The 14219-nt window shown below is 42.1% G+C and overlaps 1 protein-coding gene across 1 annotated transcript in view; it reads left to right on the forward strand.

Moving 5' to 3' along the window:
- Positions 1-665: 665 nt before the first annotated feature.
- The window catches only part of LOC135105004 (DNA-directed RNA polymerases I, II, and III subunit RPABC3-like), a 56716-nt gene continuing 43162 nt past the window's right edge, over positions 666-14219 (forward strand). The window contains exon 1 of the mRNA XM_064012887.1: positions 666-848. Coding sequence (XP_063868957.1) covers positions 701-848 — 148 coding nt within the window. The 5' untranslated portion in view covers positions 666-700. The remainder of the gene's footprint in view (positions 849-14219) is intronic.

The raw sequence follows: 14219 nt of genomic DNA on the forward strand, positions 1-14219 counted from the left end.
CTCAGTCATTCCGCACTGCCCTCTTTCCGCCTCCCTGACGCCCTCCCCCGGGGCTGTCATCGCCCGCCTGTCCATCCCCAGGTGTGTCGGGATGCCTCGCTACAAGAACCTGTGATTAAAATCCGCCAATCAGCATCTGGGGCCGTGATATGGGTAATGACGTCATAAGCCTTTTACATAAGGTGGGGCTCTTCGGACGCGATGGTGCCGTGCGAGGTGCGCGGGGATGCTACACACTGTTTTTGCGCCGCCCTCACCCACCGCCGCTGCAGATCACCAGTTTGTCACCTTTTTCGAGAGCGTGTCCGCAGAGTGACGGCCACGTGGAGTTGCGTCACCCAAGAGTATTTACACGCTGCCTTGTATCACGCACCTTGGAAGGGAGTTTCCATGCCGGGCGGAGCCTCTGGCGGCACCTAGCGACTCCTCAGTGGGAAGTTTCCAAATCTCGCCGGCCCGGCCCCGCTACATCGATTTCCCAAAGAAGCAGAGGATTTGAAAGCCAGATAAAAGCACATATTTTGAGATTGGGCACGACGTGGCGGCGGCGGCCTGTTGTGGCAGGTGGAGACAAGAGGACAAGAGAGCGGCAGACTAAAAGAGTGTCGGAGGGAGGCGCGGGCTAGCGGCCTGTCGTTGCAAGGACCGCCCTGACCTTGAACCTGATTCTGTGGGTGGCCGCCCGCGAGCCTCCACCTGCATGACACTCATACCTGACACTGTGCCGGCCCCCGCGCCCCCTCCTCGCCTCTCCACTCTCCCAGCGCACCTCTGCCATCCGCTAGGGGCTTCTGCGCCCCACCCAAGCCGCCGCAGGACCAAAGGAACCTCTGGTGGCGGCAACGGAGGCACGGTAACCTTGACCTCCAGCAGGCGGCGATGGCCCTCCTCCCCCCGCGTGGGCCTCCCGTCGGTGTATTGATCTCCACACACACACACACACACACACACACACACACACACACACACACACACACACACGTACATATATACACATACACTCCGTTGCCAAGTATGCCCCCGCCTCTCCCCAACCCTATCCCTAGTGTGTGTGTGTGTGTGTGTGTGACCCTTTCGAAGGGAGTGTTGTTCGCTCGTTCTGTTTCCAAGGGCTTGCTCGCCTCGGTGTGTGTGTGTGTGTGTGTGTGTGTGTGTGTGTGTGTGTGTGTGTGTGTGTGTGTGTGTGTGTGTGTCAAGGACCCATCGACCTGCCGGGAATATTTCAGTCGCCATGAACGAAGCCGCAGGTCGATATCATCCCCCTTTCCCTCCCTTCTCCCTTCTCCCTTCTCTCCAACTCCCTCCGCTTCTCTCCTCCCATCACAACGCCCCACCTGTTCGACCATACCTCTTAGCGACGGCGCGTGCTTCTGTGTGTGTGTGTGTGTGTGTGTGTGTGTGTGTGTGTGTGTGTGTGCTCGCTCTCTCGTGTACACTTTAATTGCTGGTGGCATGATCAGTGAGGGCAGTGAGTGAGAAACACAAATTACAGACGCAGCAGCTGATTCCTTTAAATGACAGCGCAGTTTACTGTCACTAGTTGAGAAGGTTGGTTGGTGGTGATACAATAATGGTGGTGCTGGTGGTGCTGTATAGTTTTGCCTGCAGCATTAGACGTGGTGTTGCTGGTGATGTAATGGTGGTGGTGCTAGTTTTGCCTGCAGGATTAGTAATGGTGGTGACGGTAGTGGTGACGGTATGGACTGCAGCAAGAATAGTAATGGTGGTGCTGGTGATGGAGGAGGAGGAAATGGTGGTGGCAGTGGTGGTGGTTGTTGCTCGTGAGGCAGCAGTGTTGAGTTCAAGGGAGTGCGTGTGAGTGAGTGCGTCTCTGATTAACACACACACACACACACACACACACACACACACACACACACACACACACACACACACACACACACACACACACACACGTACCAGCATAATAGGAAAAGATTGGTGTAGATTCCATAATCAACACACTAAAAAAATAAAATAAAAAATAAAAGTGTGAAGGAGGAAGAGGAAGAGGAGGAGGGAAACTAGAAGAATGGAATAAGTGTAGAATGAAAAAGATGAATGAAATGCCATATAAGGCGTGAGGGAGGAGGAGGAGGAAGAGGAAAACGTAAAAAAGATGAAAATGAGAAGGAGGGAAGAAAGAACCAAGATATTGTTTTTATGTTAGGGTGCAGAGAGAGAGAGAGAGAGAGAGAGAGAGAGAGAGAGAGAGAGAGAGAGAGAGAGAGAGAGAGAGAGAGATGCACCCCCTTGGCATTGCGACACAAGACTTGTGACGTCACCTCAACGAAGCGTGTTCACTGTAATGTCACTGAACACGCCACCAGCACCAGCACCATCACCACCACCGCCGCCATTGCCACCACCACCACGAAGTCATCCTTCACAGTGGCTCTTGCACTAGCAGCAGGAGTTGTATTACTATTATTATTATTATTTTTATTATTATTATTATTATTATTATTATTATTATTATTATTATTAGTAGTAGTAGTAGTAGTAGTAGTAGTAGATGTAGTAGTAGTGATGGTGGTGGTGGTGGTGGTGCTGGTGGTGGTAATGGTAGTAGTAGAATTATTGTTTTTTTTATGGTTATGGTATGTAGATTTGATGATGGTTCCTTTTATGTTGTTATAGGTGGTGATAGTGGTGGTTGAATTTGTGGTTGTGATTATGGTGGTTGCAGTAGAGGTAGTTGTGGTGGCGGTTGTGTTTTCCGAGTAAAATTGTTAGAGTTGTTGGTGTTCTGTACATATCTTTGACGTATTATGTATCAAAGTATTGCTGTATCAATTATTTACTACTTCTACTACTACTACTACTACTAATAATAATAATAATAATGATAATAATAATAATAATGATAATAATAATAATAATATCACTACTTTTACTACTACTACTACTACTACCACTACTTTTACTACTCTACTACTACTACTACTACTACTACTACTACTACTACTACTACTACTACTACTACTACTACTACTTCCTTTCTGACCGTTCTATTGCTGCTGTGGTAGACGGTCACTGTTCTTCTCCTAAATCTATTAACAGTGGTGTTCCTCAGGGTTCTGTCCTGTCACCCACTCTCCTCTTATTATTCATTAATGATCTTCTAAACCAAACTTCTTGTCCTATCCACTCCTACGCTGATGATACCACCCTGCACTTTTCCACGTCTTTTCATAGACGTCCAACCCTTCAGGAGGTAAACATTTCACGCAGGGAAGCCACAGAACGCTTGACTTCTGATCTTTCTAAAATTTCTGATTGGGGCAGAGCAAACTTGGTATTGTTCAATGCCTCAAAAACTCAATTCCTCCATCTATCAACTCGACACAACCTTCCAGATAACTATCCCCTCTTCTTGAATGACACTCAACTGTCCCCCTCTTCTACACTGAACATCCTTGGTCTGTTCTTTATTTTATAATCTGAACTGGAAACTTCACATCTCATCTCTAGCTAAAACAGCTTCTATGAAGTTAGGTGTTCTGAGACGTCTCTGCCAGTTTTTCTCACCCCCCATCTGCTAACTCTGTACAAGGGCCTTATCCGTCCATGTATGGAGTATGCTTCACTTATTGGGGGGTTCCACTCATATTGCTCTTCTAGACAGTGTGGAATCAAAAGCTTTTCGTGTCATCAACTCCTCTCCTCTAACTGACTGTCTTCAGCCTCTCTCTCTGACCGCCGCAATGTTGCATATCTAGCTGTCTTCTACCGCTATTTTCATGCTAACTGCTCTTCTGATCTTGCTAACTGCATGCCTCCCCTCCTCCCGCGGCCTCGCTACACAAGGCTTTCTTCTTTCTCTCACCCCTATTCTGTCCACCTCTTTAACGCAAGAGTTAACCAGTATTCTCAATTATTCATCCCTTTCTCTGGTAAACTCTGGAACTCCCTGCCTGCTTCTGTATTTCCACCTTCCTATGACTTGAATTCCTTCAAGAGGGAGGTTTCAAGACACTTATTCATCAATTTTTGACCACTGCTTTGACCCTTTTATGGGACTGACATTTCAATGGGCATATTTATTTATTGGATTTTTGTTGCCCTTGGCCAGTGTCCTTCCTACATAAAAAAAAATAAATAAATAAAATAAAAAACTACTGTTAATGTTACCTATGATTTTTCTGGAGTGTTGTGTTGCTTTTTTCTGTACTAGATGTTTACTGTTTTCTAATGATGCTTACAATATGTACGATTGCACTTGACCTTTTTGTATAATTTTTTTTTAAGTTTAGTTTTTTTTATTGTATTTCTATTTTATTTTTTTACTGAGTTGTCGACCGCTTATTTATTTATTTATTTATTTTTCAATAATACTTCCACTTTTTATTTTATTTTTCATAATTTTTATGATAGCCATTTTCTCCCAGTTTGCTGTCTATGCTACGGAAATGTTTTTTTTTTCCGCATTTCTTTTTCTTTTTTTTTTTTTACCAGTTTTGCTCTGTTTTTCACAAGTGTGTCACGGCTTGGTAATGAGTTTTATTTATTTATTATTTTTCCATAATTATATTCGTTCTCTTCTTCTTCTTCTTCTTCTTCTGTTTCTTCTTCTTCTGTTTCTTCTTCTTCTTCTTCTTCTTCTTCTTCTTCTTCTTCTTCTTCTTCTTCTTCTTCTTCTTCTTCTTCTTCTTCTTCTTCTTACTACTACTACTACTACTACTACTACTACTACTACTACTACTACTACTACTACTACTACTACTACTACTACTACAACTAACTAGCAACTAACATTGACGTCATCATCATCATCATCATTATCATCATCATCATCATCATCATCATCGTCGTCGTCACAATAATCACCCCACCACCACCATCACCATCACCGCCACCGCTGTTATTCACACGTTCCTGTTCCATTATTCACTCCATTCCATTCGTCACCAAGTGTCAAAAGGCATTGAGTGACCTTGGCGGTTATTGAGGCAAGGCCCTTGCCTCGTTATTCTCTCTCTCTCTCTCTCTCTCTCTCTCTCTCTCTCTCTCTCTCTCTCTCTCTCTCTCTCTCTCTCTCTCTCTCTCTCTAATCATGTGATTCTTACATAACATTATGTCCATTATGTCACTGTTGTTGTTGTTCTTGTTGTTGTCATCATCATCATCATCATTGTTTTTATTGTTTTTTTTTTCCGTGTCATTATTATTTGTATATTTCATTTCAGGCTTTTTTCTTTTTTTCTTTATGCACTTTTATTGTATTGATATAGTAGTAGTAGTAGTAGTAGTAGTAGTAGTAACAGCAGTAGGAGCATTATTATTATTATTATTATTAGTAGTAGTAGTAGTAGTAGTAGTAGTAGTAGTACATGTTGTTGTTGTTGTTGTTGTTGTTGTTGTTGTTGTTGTTGCAGTTGAAGTAAAGTGAGAAGCGAAGTGACGATAGAAGGAATGGCATAACGTCACACTTGAAGTTGGTGACGCAGATGCGAGTACACACACACACACACACACACACACCCTGGAGATACACACACACACACACACACACACACACACACACACACACACACACACACACACACACACACACACACACACACACACACACACTAGGTGATTCGTAATGTCATTAAGGTAGTCATGGAAACACCCCGCTGTCCCTTCAACTTGTCATTCTTTCTCTCTCTCTCTCTCTCTCTCTCTCTCTCTCTCTCTCTCTCTCTCTCTCTCTCTCTCTCTCTCTCTCTCTCTCTCTCTCTCTCTCAAGCCTATAAATCGAAAACGAGAATAGTATTGTTGATCTCTTTATTATTGTTTTTCGTCATCAGTATCATCATCATCATCATAATCATCATTATCATCATCATCATTGTATCTTCGCTCATCCTTCTTATCTCATCCTTCGTTCGTTCCTTCCTTCCTTCCTTCCTTCCTTCCTTCCTTCCTTCCTTCCTTCCTTCCTTCCTTCCTTCCTTCCTTCCTTCCTTCCTTCCTTCCTCTCGCCTACCAATCAAATACTGTGTGTGTGTGTGTGTGTGTGTGTGTGTGTGTGTGTGTGTGTGTGTGTGTGTGTGTGTGTGTGTGTGTGTGTGTGCGTGCGGGCGCGTGCGTGCGTGCGTGCGTGCTTGATGGTTATTATAATGGTGGTCGTAGTGGTGCCAGGCGAACCTTGACCTTGGTTCCTTCGATAGTCGTGATTGTGGTAGGTATGCGGAGATGGTAGTGGTGGTGGTGCTGGTGGTGGAGAATTTTCGTGGTTCATTAATAATAAACAGTGGTGGTAGTGGTTATGACTGGTGCAGTGTTTTTTTTTATCATCATTATTATTCTTAATGACGTTGTTTTATCTAAGTGGCGTTGGTATTATTATTATTATTATTATTATTAGTAGTAGTAGTAGTAGTAGTAGTAGTAGTAGTAGTAGTAGTAGTAGTAGTAGTAGTAGTAATGATAGTGGTGGTGGTGGTGATGGTTGTCTTTGTAGTAGTGGTGAGGATTGTTTTGTTGTTGTTGTTGTATTGCATTAGAATAGAGTGCATAAAATAGTAGTAGTAGTAGTGAACACTCACTCCCTTTATTTTACATTTTCCATCCCAGAAAGCATTCATAACCCTATTACACCCCATTTTCTTCCACAGGATGTTTGTGCTGCCACATTCATCTACATACCTAGCCATAATTACTTAGTCACGTGCCTTGCCGCGCCATACCTTTACAGGCTTATAAATATTACATGCATACATTCATACACTCATACGCGTAGCTTACCATCTTCCGTGTATTGATCGTAGTAGTAATAGCAGTAGTAGTAGTAGTAGTAGTAGTAGTAGTAGTAGTAGTAAACTTAATTATTGTTTTTATTTACTGTTACTCTTCATTTATATATTTTATTACATACTTCTACTTCCGCGTGCCGGCTTACTTAAGTATTCTTCGCAGTGGTGGTGGTGGTGGTGGTGGTGGTGGTGGTGCATGTCATGAAACGCAATAGTTACGTTGTTGAGAGTTAGCCGTGGTGGTGACGTTAGTGGCTGGCTGGTAGCGGTGGTGGTGATGGTGTTGTGATGTTTTATTCTGTGTTCGTGATGTTGACATTGAAAGGATGGGATTGTGACGGTGCTGGTTGTGGTTTTGGTGGTGGTGGTGGTGGTGGTCGTGGTGGTGGTGGTGATGATGATGATGATGATGATGATGATGATGATGATGATGATAGCGACTTCTGATGATGATGGAGGGAACAATATTTTTTATTTATTTATTATTTTTTTCTTTTTGTTGGAGGAATAAACTAGGAAGTGAGAAACCATAATGGTGATGAATTGCGACGGAAGAAGAGGAGGAGAAGGAGAAGGATATGAAGACAAATAAGAAAGAGACAAGGGAGGTGGAGAAGGAAGAAGAGGAAGGGAAGGCATTGGTGGCGAAGAAAGAAGTGAAGGAGAAAAAAGAGAACGAGAAAAAACAAAGGAGTCAAAAGGATAAGAAATGAGAATTGAAGAAAAGATATTGGAGAGAGAGAGAGAGAGAGAGAGAGAGAGAGAGAGAGAGAGAGAGAGAGAGAGAGAGAGAGAGAAACCAGGTCATGAGTGTGGCAAGGAAGCTATCACAAGGTACGTACGAGTACAATACATTATGAAGGAAGCAGCCATATAACGTAAGCTGTTTTTCATTCTTTCGTTCTCTCTTTCCTTCCATTCTCCTTCCCTCTTCTTTTCTTCCTTTATTCCATATCTTTCCATCGCGATGACTTAAAATCTGAAATACTAGCTTCTCTCTCTTTGTGTGTGTGTGTGTGTGTGTGTGTGTGTGTGTGTGTGTGTGTGTGTGTGTGTGTGTCGGAAGATAAAGCGAAACAGTGTTAATGAAAACGAGAGAGACACGCAGAGGCAGAATGTTTATAAATGGAAGAGAGAGAAAGATGAAGGTTACACCCACACACACAAACACACACACACACACACACACACACACACACACACACACACACAGAGAGAGAGAGAGAGAGAGAGAGAGAGAGAGAGAGAGAGAGAGAGAGAGAGAGAGAGAGAGAGAGAGAGAGAGAGAGAGAGAGAGAGACTAAAAAACAGAAAGGAAAAAGCTAAGGTTATTTACAGAGAGAGAGAGAGAGAGAGAGAGAGAGAGAGAGAGAGAGAGAGAGAGAGAGAGAGAGTGTGTGTGTGTGTAAGTGGGTGACGTCATTGCTGACCTGCCTTTGTTGTGTGACTTCGCGCGGGAGGTGATCGAGGTCACTGTGTCGCTTCCATAAGCCAGAAGGTCATCAGGTTTACTCGTAGGCGAGGTAAACATTATAAACATTGAATCAGATTTTTCGTGTCATGGCGGTGCTTAGAGGACTTATTGTTCTTATCATGGTCTTTTTTATTTTTTTCTCCTTTTTTTCACTCTTGGTCTCTCTTTTGCCCACTTTGTTATTAATTATTGTGCGTCCTTTTTTTCTTATTTTCTCTTTTTCTTCTCTCTCTCTCGGGTTTGTTGTATTTTGTTCTTAGTTCATCGTCCTTTCCTTATCCGTTTTGTTATTTAATGTTAATTTTTTTTCTCTCGTCTCTCGTCTTGCTTGTTGGTTTTGTTCTGGGTTCTTCGTCCTTCTTTCCTTCTTGGTCTTTTTTCTTCCTCTTGTTCTTTTCTTCTGATGTTCTGTTGTTGTTTTTGTTTGTTTTTGTTTTTGTTTTTGTTACTATATAAGAACATACGGGAAGCCAACAGGCCTACACGTTGCAGTGTGTATGAAACGTAACTAGTACCTAGATCTGTCTGTCATCCCTATCCATAAATTTGTTCACTCATTTCTTCTCCTCCTCCTCCTCCTCCTCCTCCTCCTCCTCCTCCTCCTCCTCCTCCTCCTCCTCCTCCTCCTCCTCCTCCTCCTCCTCCTCCTACTACTACTACTACTACTACTACTACTACTACTACTACTACTACTACTACTACTACTACTACTACTACTACTACTAATAATAATAATAATAATAATAATATTAATAGTAGCTTCAGTATTTCCTCCTCCTCCTCCTCCTCCACCTCCTCCTCCTCCTCCTCCTTCTCCTCCTCCTCCTCCTCCTCGCTGACGCCAACCAACAGTTCACTGCCAGGAGTAAAAATTAACACCACCACATAATATTTATAAACAGGATAGATCGTGGAGTTTTCATAGAAATTGTCATGTAAACTATTTATATCAAAGCGAAGAGCGCTCATATGTTCTGGTCTTGAGAAGATAACGAGGAAAAATGTATCACGTGTATGACAAGAAAAGAAAGGAAAGAACTCTTGTGAACTCGACTTGATGATGATGATAGATTCCAAACCAGGTATAGTGTGTTGCTCCATACTTCCTATCTCTTGTTGTTATTTATCTTTGTTATGTGTTGTCATCTCATGCATATATTTAGATGATTTAGTCTTTTATATTTTGTTCATTTACTGCTTTCTTGTGTTATTTTTGGACATGTTACTCAATGTTTACATCAGTTAGTGTTTATTTTTATCTCTCTTTATTTACTACTTCTTTATCTTGTATTTGGTCATCTCAGACATATATTTACATTATTTAATCCTTTATTTTTTTATTTGAATATTTATTTACCGTCTCTGTGTGTTATGTTTGATATCTTGGTTAAAATATTTACATTAGTTAATATATATATATATATATATATATATATATATATATATATATATATATATATATATATATATATATATATATATATATATATATATATATATATATATATATATATATATATATATATATATATATCACTTCACTAACAAACAAACAAAAAAAAAGTCTAAGCTTGAATGGCGTGATAAATGTGACGTCACGATGTTGTGTTGATCTGTTAAGTAATCGCTCCATGGCCAGGTCTTCCAGTAAATTATATAATGACTTATTAGTTCTGGTGTCCTGTAGAGTCATGGTAAGAAGTCACGCAGTAGATCGCTCTCCTTCCCTCTGTATTTAGAACATTTTCCCCAATGTTAAGTCTGATGTGCTGACAGTCTATCATTCGTCATCTGATTAGAGGGGTTAAGATTGATAGAAAACGTGAAACTGTGAAGTGAGAGAAGAGATTGACAGAAAACGTGAAACACTCGAGTGAGAAAGGATACGCGATTTCTGACTACATATATACACATGCAACGGTTCAGTGTCAGCCGATTACAGGATTTATCATTGAGAGGAGCCTTGAAGTTGTTGAGGGGTGAGGCAAGAACCCTGGGTACACGACTTTTGAGCATGACTGTACTCGTACATAACCAAAGATGTTCAGTGTTTAATACTTAGTAAAATGTCATCTTGAATGTTCTCTCTCACTGTTGGTTAAAATTAATGGCAAAAGTGTGTGTGGGCATGATTTTGTTTTGTTTTTTTGTTTTATTTTACTTTATTTTATTTTATTTTCCATTTTTTCTTTGCTCCCTTTCCTTTTTAAATGTTTCTATTATTTAATGGCATACCACACTTGCGTTTCCTTTTGTTAATGTACTTTCTATTCTTAGTCCCAAAGTGTGTGTGTGTGTGTGTGTGTTTATTCTATACACGTCACGGCATACCGCACTTACACTTATTATTCTGTACCCCAAAGTATGTGTGTGTGTGTGTACTCCTTTGTAGGTGTGGGGATATTGACCTCGTGCTCCTCTGTAAGATAAATTCGTCGATATACTCAGGAATCGATTTACGTGAATTTTAAATAGATATGTAGATTTATAGTTACGAGATTATATAGATATGGCATTAGATAGGGAAATAAATGTAGATGTTTGATAGATAGGACATTAGATAGACAAACAGGTTAATTATATAGATAAAAGGCATATTAGACGAATTAGTAGATACTAGATAGGATACATGTTTGAAAGACACCATAATAGTATTTGGTGTGCGGGAATGGTGGTGATGGTTATAGATGGTGGTAGTGAAGGTGGTAGTGCTGTGTGTGGGTAGTACAGTACATCAAGGCCATCCAGGCAAGCACCAGGTATCGGAAATTCCAGACAGGACCCTTGCCTGGAATCTCAAGCGGCCTTCCTTTGTCTTCCAGGAGAGTTAACTGCATGACATTACACCTCTACTGACTAAAGCTTCTCGCCTAACCTTACCTAACCAACTAAACCTTCTATTCAACTTAATCAAATCTAACCTAACCAACAGAAGCTTATGTCATATCTAATCTAACCAAACTTAACCTAACTTAACCAACTAAAACTTCTGTGCAACCTAACCTAACCTAATACAACTAACTGAAGCTTCAGTCTTATCTAATCTAACCTAACTTAACCTAACCAAACTTACCCTAACTTAACCAACTAAAGCTTCTGTCCAACCTAACCTAACCAACCAACCAGCTAACTAAAGCTTCTGTTTAATATAATGTAACCTAACTTAACCTAACCTGATCCTATCTAACTTCATCTAACCTAACCAACGAACTAAAGCTTCTGTCCAGTATTTATTCTAACTTAACCTAACGTTTCCCAGTTTTAATAGCTTTTATGCTTTCCCCTTGCACGTCACATCCCATACCTCACCTGAATTTTTCATTCCTCATTCAATTTTCACACATCCTCCACCATTCCTCACCCCAAGAACCCTCGTTCCCAAATTTTAATTCCCCAACCCTCACCCCGACAACTTTCACCTCATCCCTAACACCATAATCCTTTACCCCCAACACTCATCCCACCCCACAATCCTCATCACCTCAAAGCTCATCCCACCCTAGAAACCCCCCACACCCCTCAACTCATTCCTAACCCTCACTTACCCTAACTCCTGTCCCTTAAACCTTTACACTTCAACACTCATCCTACTCCACAGTTTTCATCACCCCGATACGCAGCACACAGTCCTCACTCCCAAAACATCTCCAACCTTTCCCACAAGCTTCACTCCCCCGGCGCCTCCCCACCCACACTCCTGGCCGTGACCCAAGCAGGCAGGCATGTCAGTGGGCCTCGCTACTCCCTTCATTTGTTCGTTTATACTCTCACTGGTGTATACTCGGCAGGAACAAAGGGCGGAAGCTGCGTCAATACCGCCACTATGATTACTGCGAATTAAAGCGTTTAAATCTGTATGTATTAAAACATGAAGAATCAGCACACGTGTACGAGTATATATATTTTTTATCAAGGATGTACGTACGTAAGCTATACTGTTATCAATACTGTCAGCATGATATTACTTACTGATTATTACTTTTACTGCTTTGGGTTTCCTTTTTGTCAACGTTCAGAACTCTATAAAGAATACTTATAATAATGGCAAATAAATTGGTAGTTTGCTTGGATACACACACGCATTTAAAAGTAGGTTAATTTTGTCTTTTCAAGGTGACGGCACTATTAAGATATTGCAGTATAGAAATAAATACTTAATACAAGATATAGACGATAATGGTAATAAAAAGTGGGTTAAAACTATTAAAATTTGAAAATATTTATGATTTTGGCAAAGAGTAAAGAAGGAGAGAGAAGCTTTATTAATACCATCACTTACGAGTAAAACCTTTAGTATCCTTGGACGGTTACTCGTGTATGCATTTCCTTAGTATTAGGAGGAGCACTTCAACTAGTATTCCTCCGCCAGCGTTTGTCCTTCATGGTGCATGTCACCTGCGCGGCGCCAGTAATGGCCGTTATGGAAGGGTGGCCAGTGGCAGTGTCTTAGGGCCGCGAGCTGGTCCCTGCGGTTGTTACAAGACGGTGTTAGTGGTTGTGATGGTGGTGACTTTGGTTTTGGTGTCGATTTCTCTGTTTATTTCTTAATAGGCGTGAATGTAAAACTACACATGTATCTTGGCTATTAACTCTCAAGCTAAATTAATATAAGTGGTGTGAGTGATGGTGGTGATGGTGGTGATGGTCCTAAGTCATGGACACGTGCCCGAGGGTTGTAAGCGAGAAGCGAAGTCGCACGCGCAGTTGTGTGTGTGTGTGTGTGTGTGTGTGTGTGTGTGTGTAGGAATATACCCAACGTAGCTTCTGCTCATGTGTAGGAGAGAGAGAGAGAGAGAGAGAGAGAGAGAGAGAGAGAGAGAGAGAGAGAGAGAGAGAGAGAGAGAGAGAGAGAGATTCGGACCCGCATAGAAACGTAAAATTAATCCATAGCTGTTATTTATATTTTGTCTATTTATTGCTTTATTCATTGTTTACTGGTGTGTGTGAGAGAGAGAGAGAGAGAGAGAGAGAGAGAGAGAGAGAGAGAGAGAGAGAGAGAGAGAGAGAGAGAGAGAGACGCTGGAGTCTGTTCATGATCTTGTTTATTGTTTACCTTCCGCTGTATTGTTGCCTCTGTGTGACGTCACGATGTAAACAAAGATGGTGGCGCTGCGTAAACAAATACGATGGCCAGATGTAAATAAGAATAGCTATGTAGTGTAAACTATTGTGGCGGCTGATGTAAACAAAGATGGCGACGAAGTGTAGATTGTATATGACTGCTGAATATAAACAAATATGGCAGATGACATATACAAACATGGTGCTGATATGAACAAATATGGCGGCGGATGTAAATAAAAATGGCGGTGGATAAATGCGATATATATGGCGACGGATATACACAAATATGGCGAAGTAATGCACGCAAATATGGCAACGTGACGCAAACAGTATAGCGGCGGGGGACGTAAACAAGGGTGTCGGCGCGTCTAGTAAACAAATGACGTCACAGGAATCAGGAGTGCAGATGGTGACGTTACTGAGCAAAAGTCCGGATGGTGACGTAAGGAAGTCGAGAGAGAGAGAGAGAGAGAGAGAGAGAGAGAGAGAGAGAGAGAGAGAGAGAGAGAGAGAGAGAGGAAGGACAGTGCCACAAGGATTGGATAAAGCAGGGAAGAGGAGAGTGGCGTGAGGAATGAGAGAGAGAGAGAGAGAGAGAGAGAGAGAGAGAGAGAGAGAGAGAGAGAGAGAGGACAACGACGCAGTAAGTCCCCCCTTCCCTCTCCCTCAACCTCCTCCTTTCACTCTCCCTCCCTCCTCACCCTCCTTCCCTATCCGCCGACCTCATCCCCGCGGCACGTGAGAGAGAGAGAGAGAGAGAGAGAGAGAGAGAGAGAGAGAGAGAGAGAGAGAGAGAGAGAGCAGCGCCCCCTCAACACGCGCCTGTCTTCTGAAGCATCCTCTCCCCGCCCCCTTTCGCCCCCCTTCATCCCCGACTCCGGCCTGCGCATCCCCTCCCTCTTTCGCTTCCCCTCCCCCCTTTGTTTTTCTTCCCGCCC

The sequence above is a fragment of the Scylla paramamosain genome, chromosome 11 (genome assembly GCF_035594125.1).
Source record: "Scylla paramamosain isolate STU-SP2022 chromosome 11, ASM3559412v1, whole genome shotgun sequence".
Taxonomy (NCBI): Eukaryota; Metazoa; Arthropoda; class Malacostraca; order Decapoda; family Portunidae; genus Scylla; species Scylla paramamosain.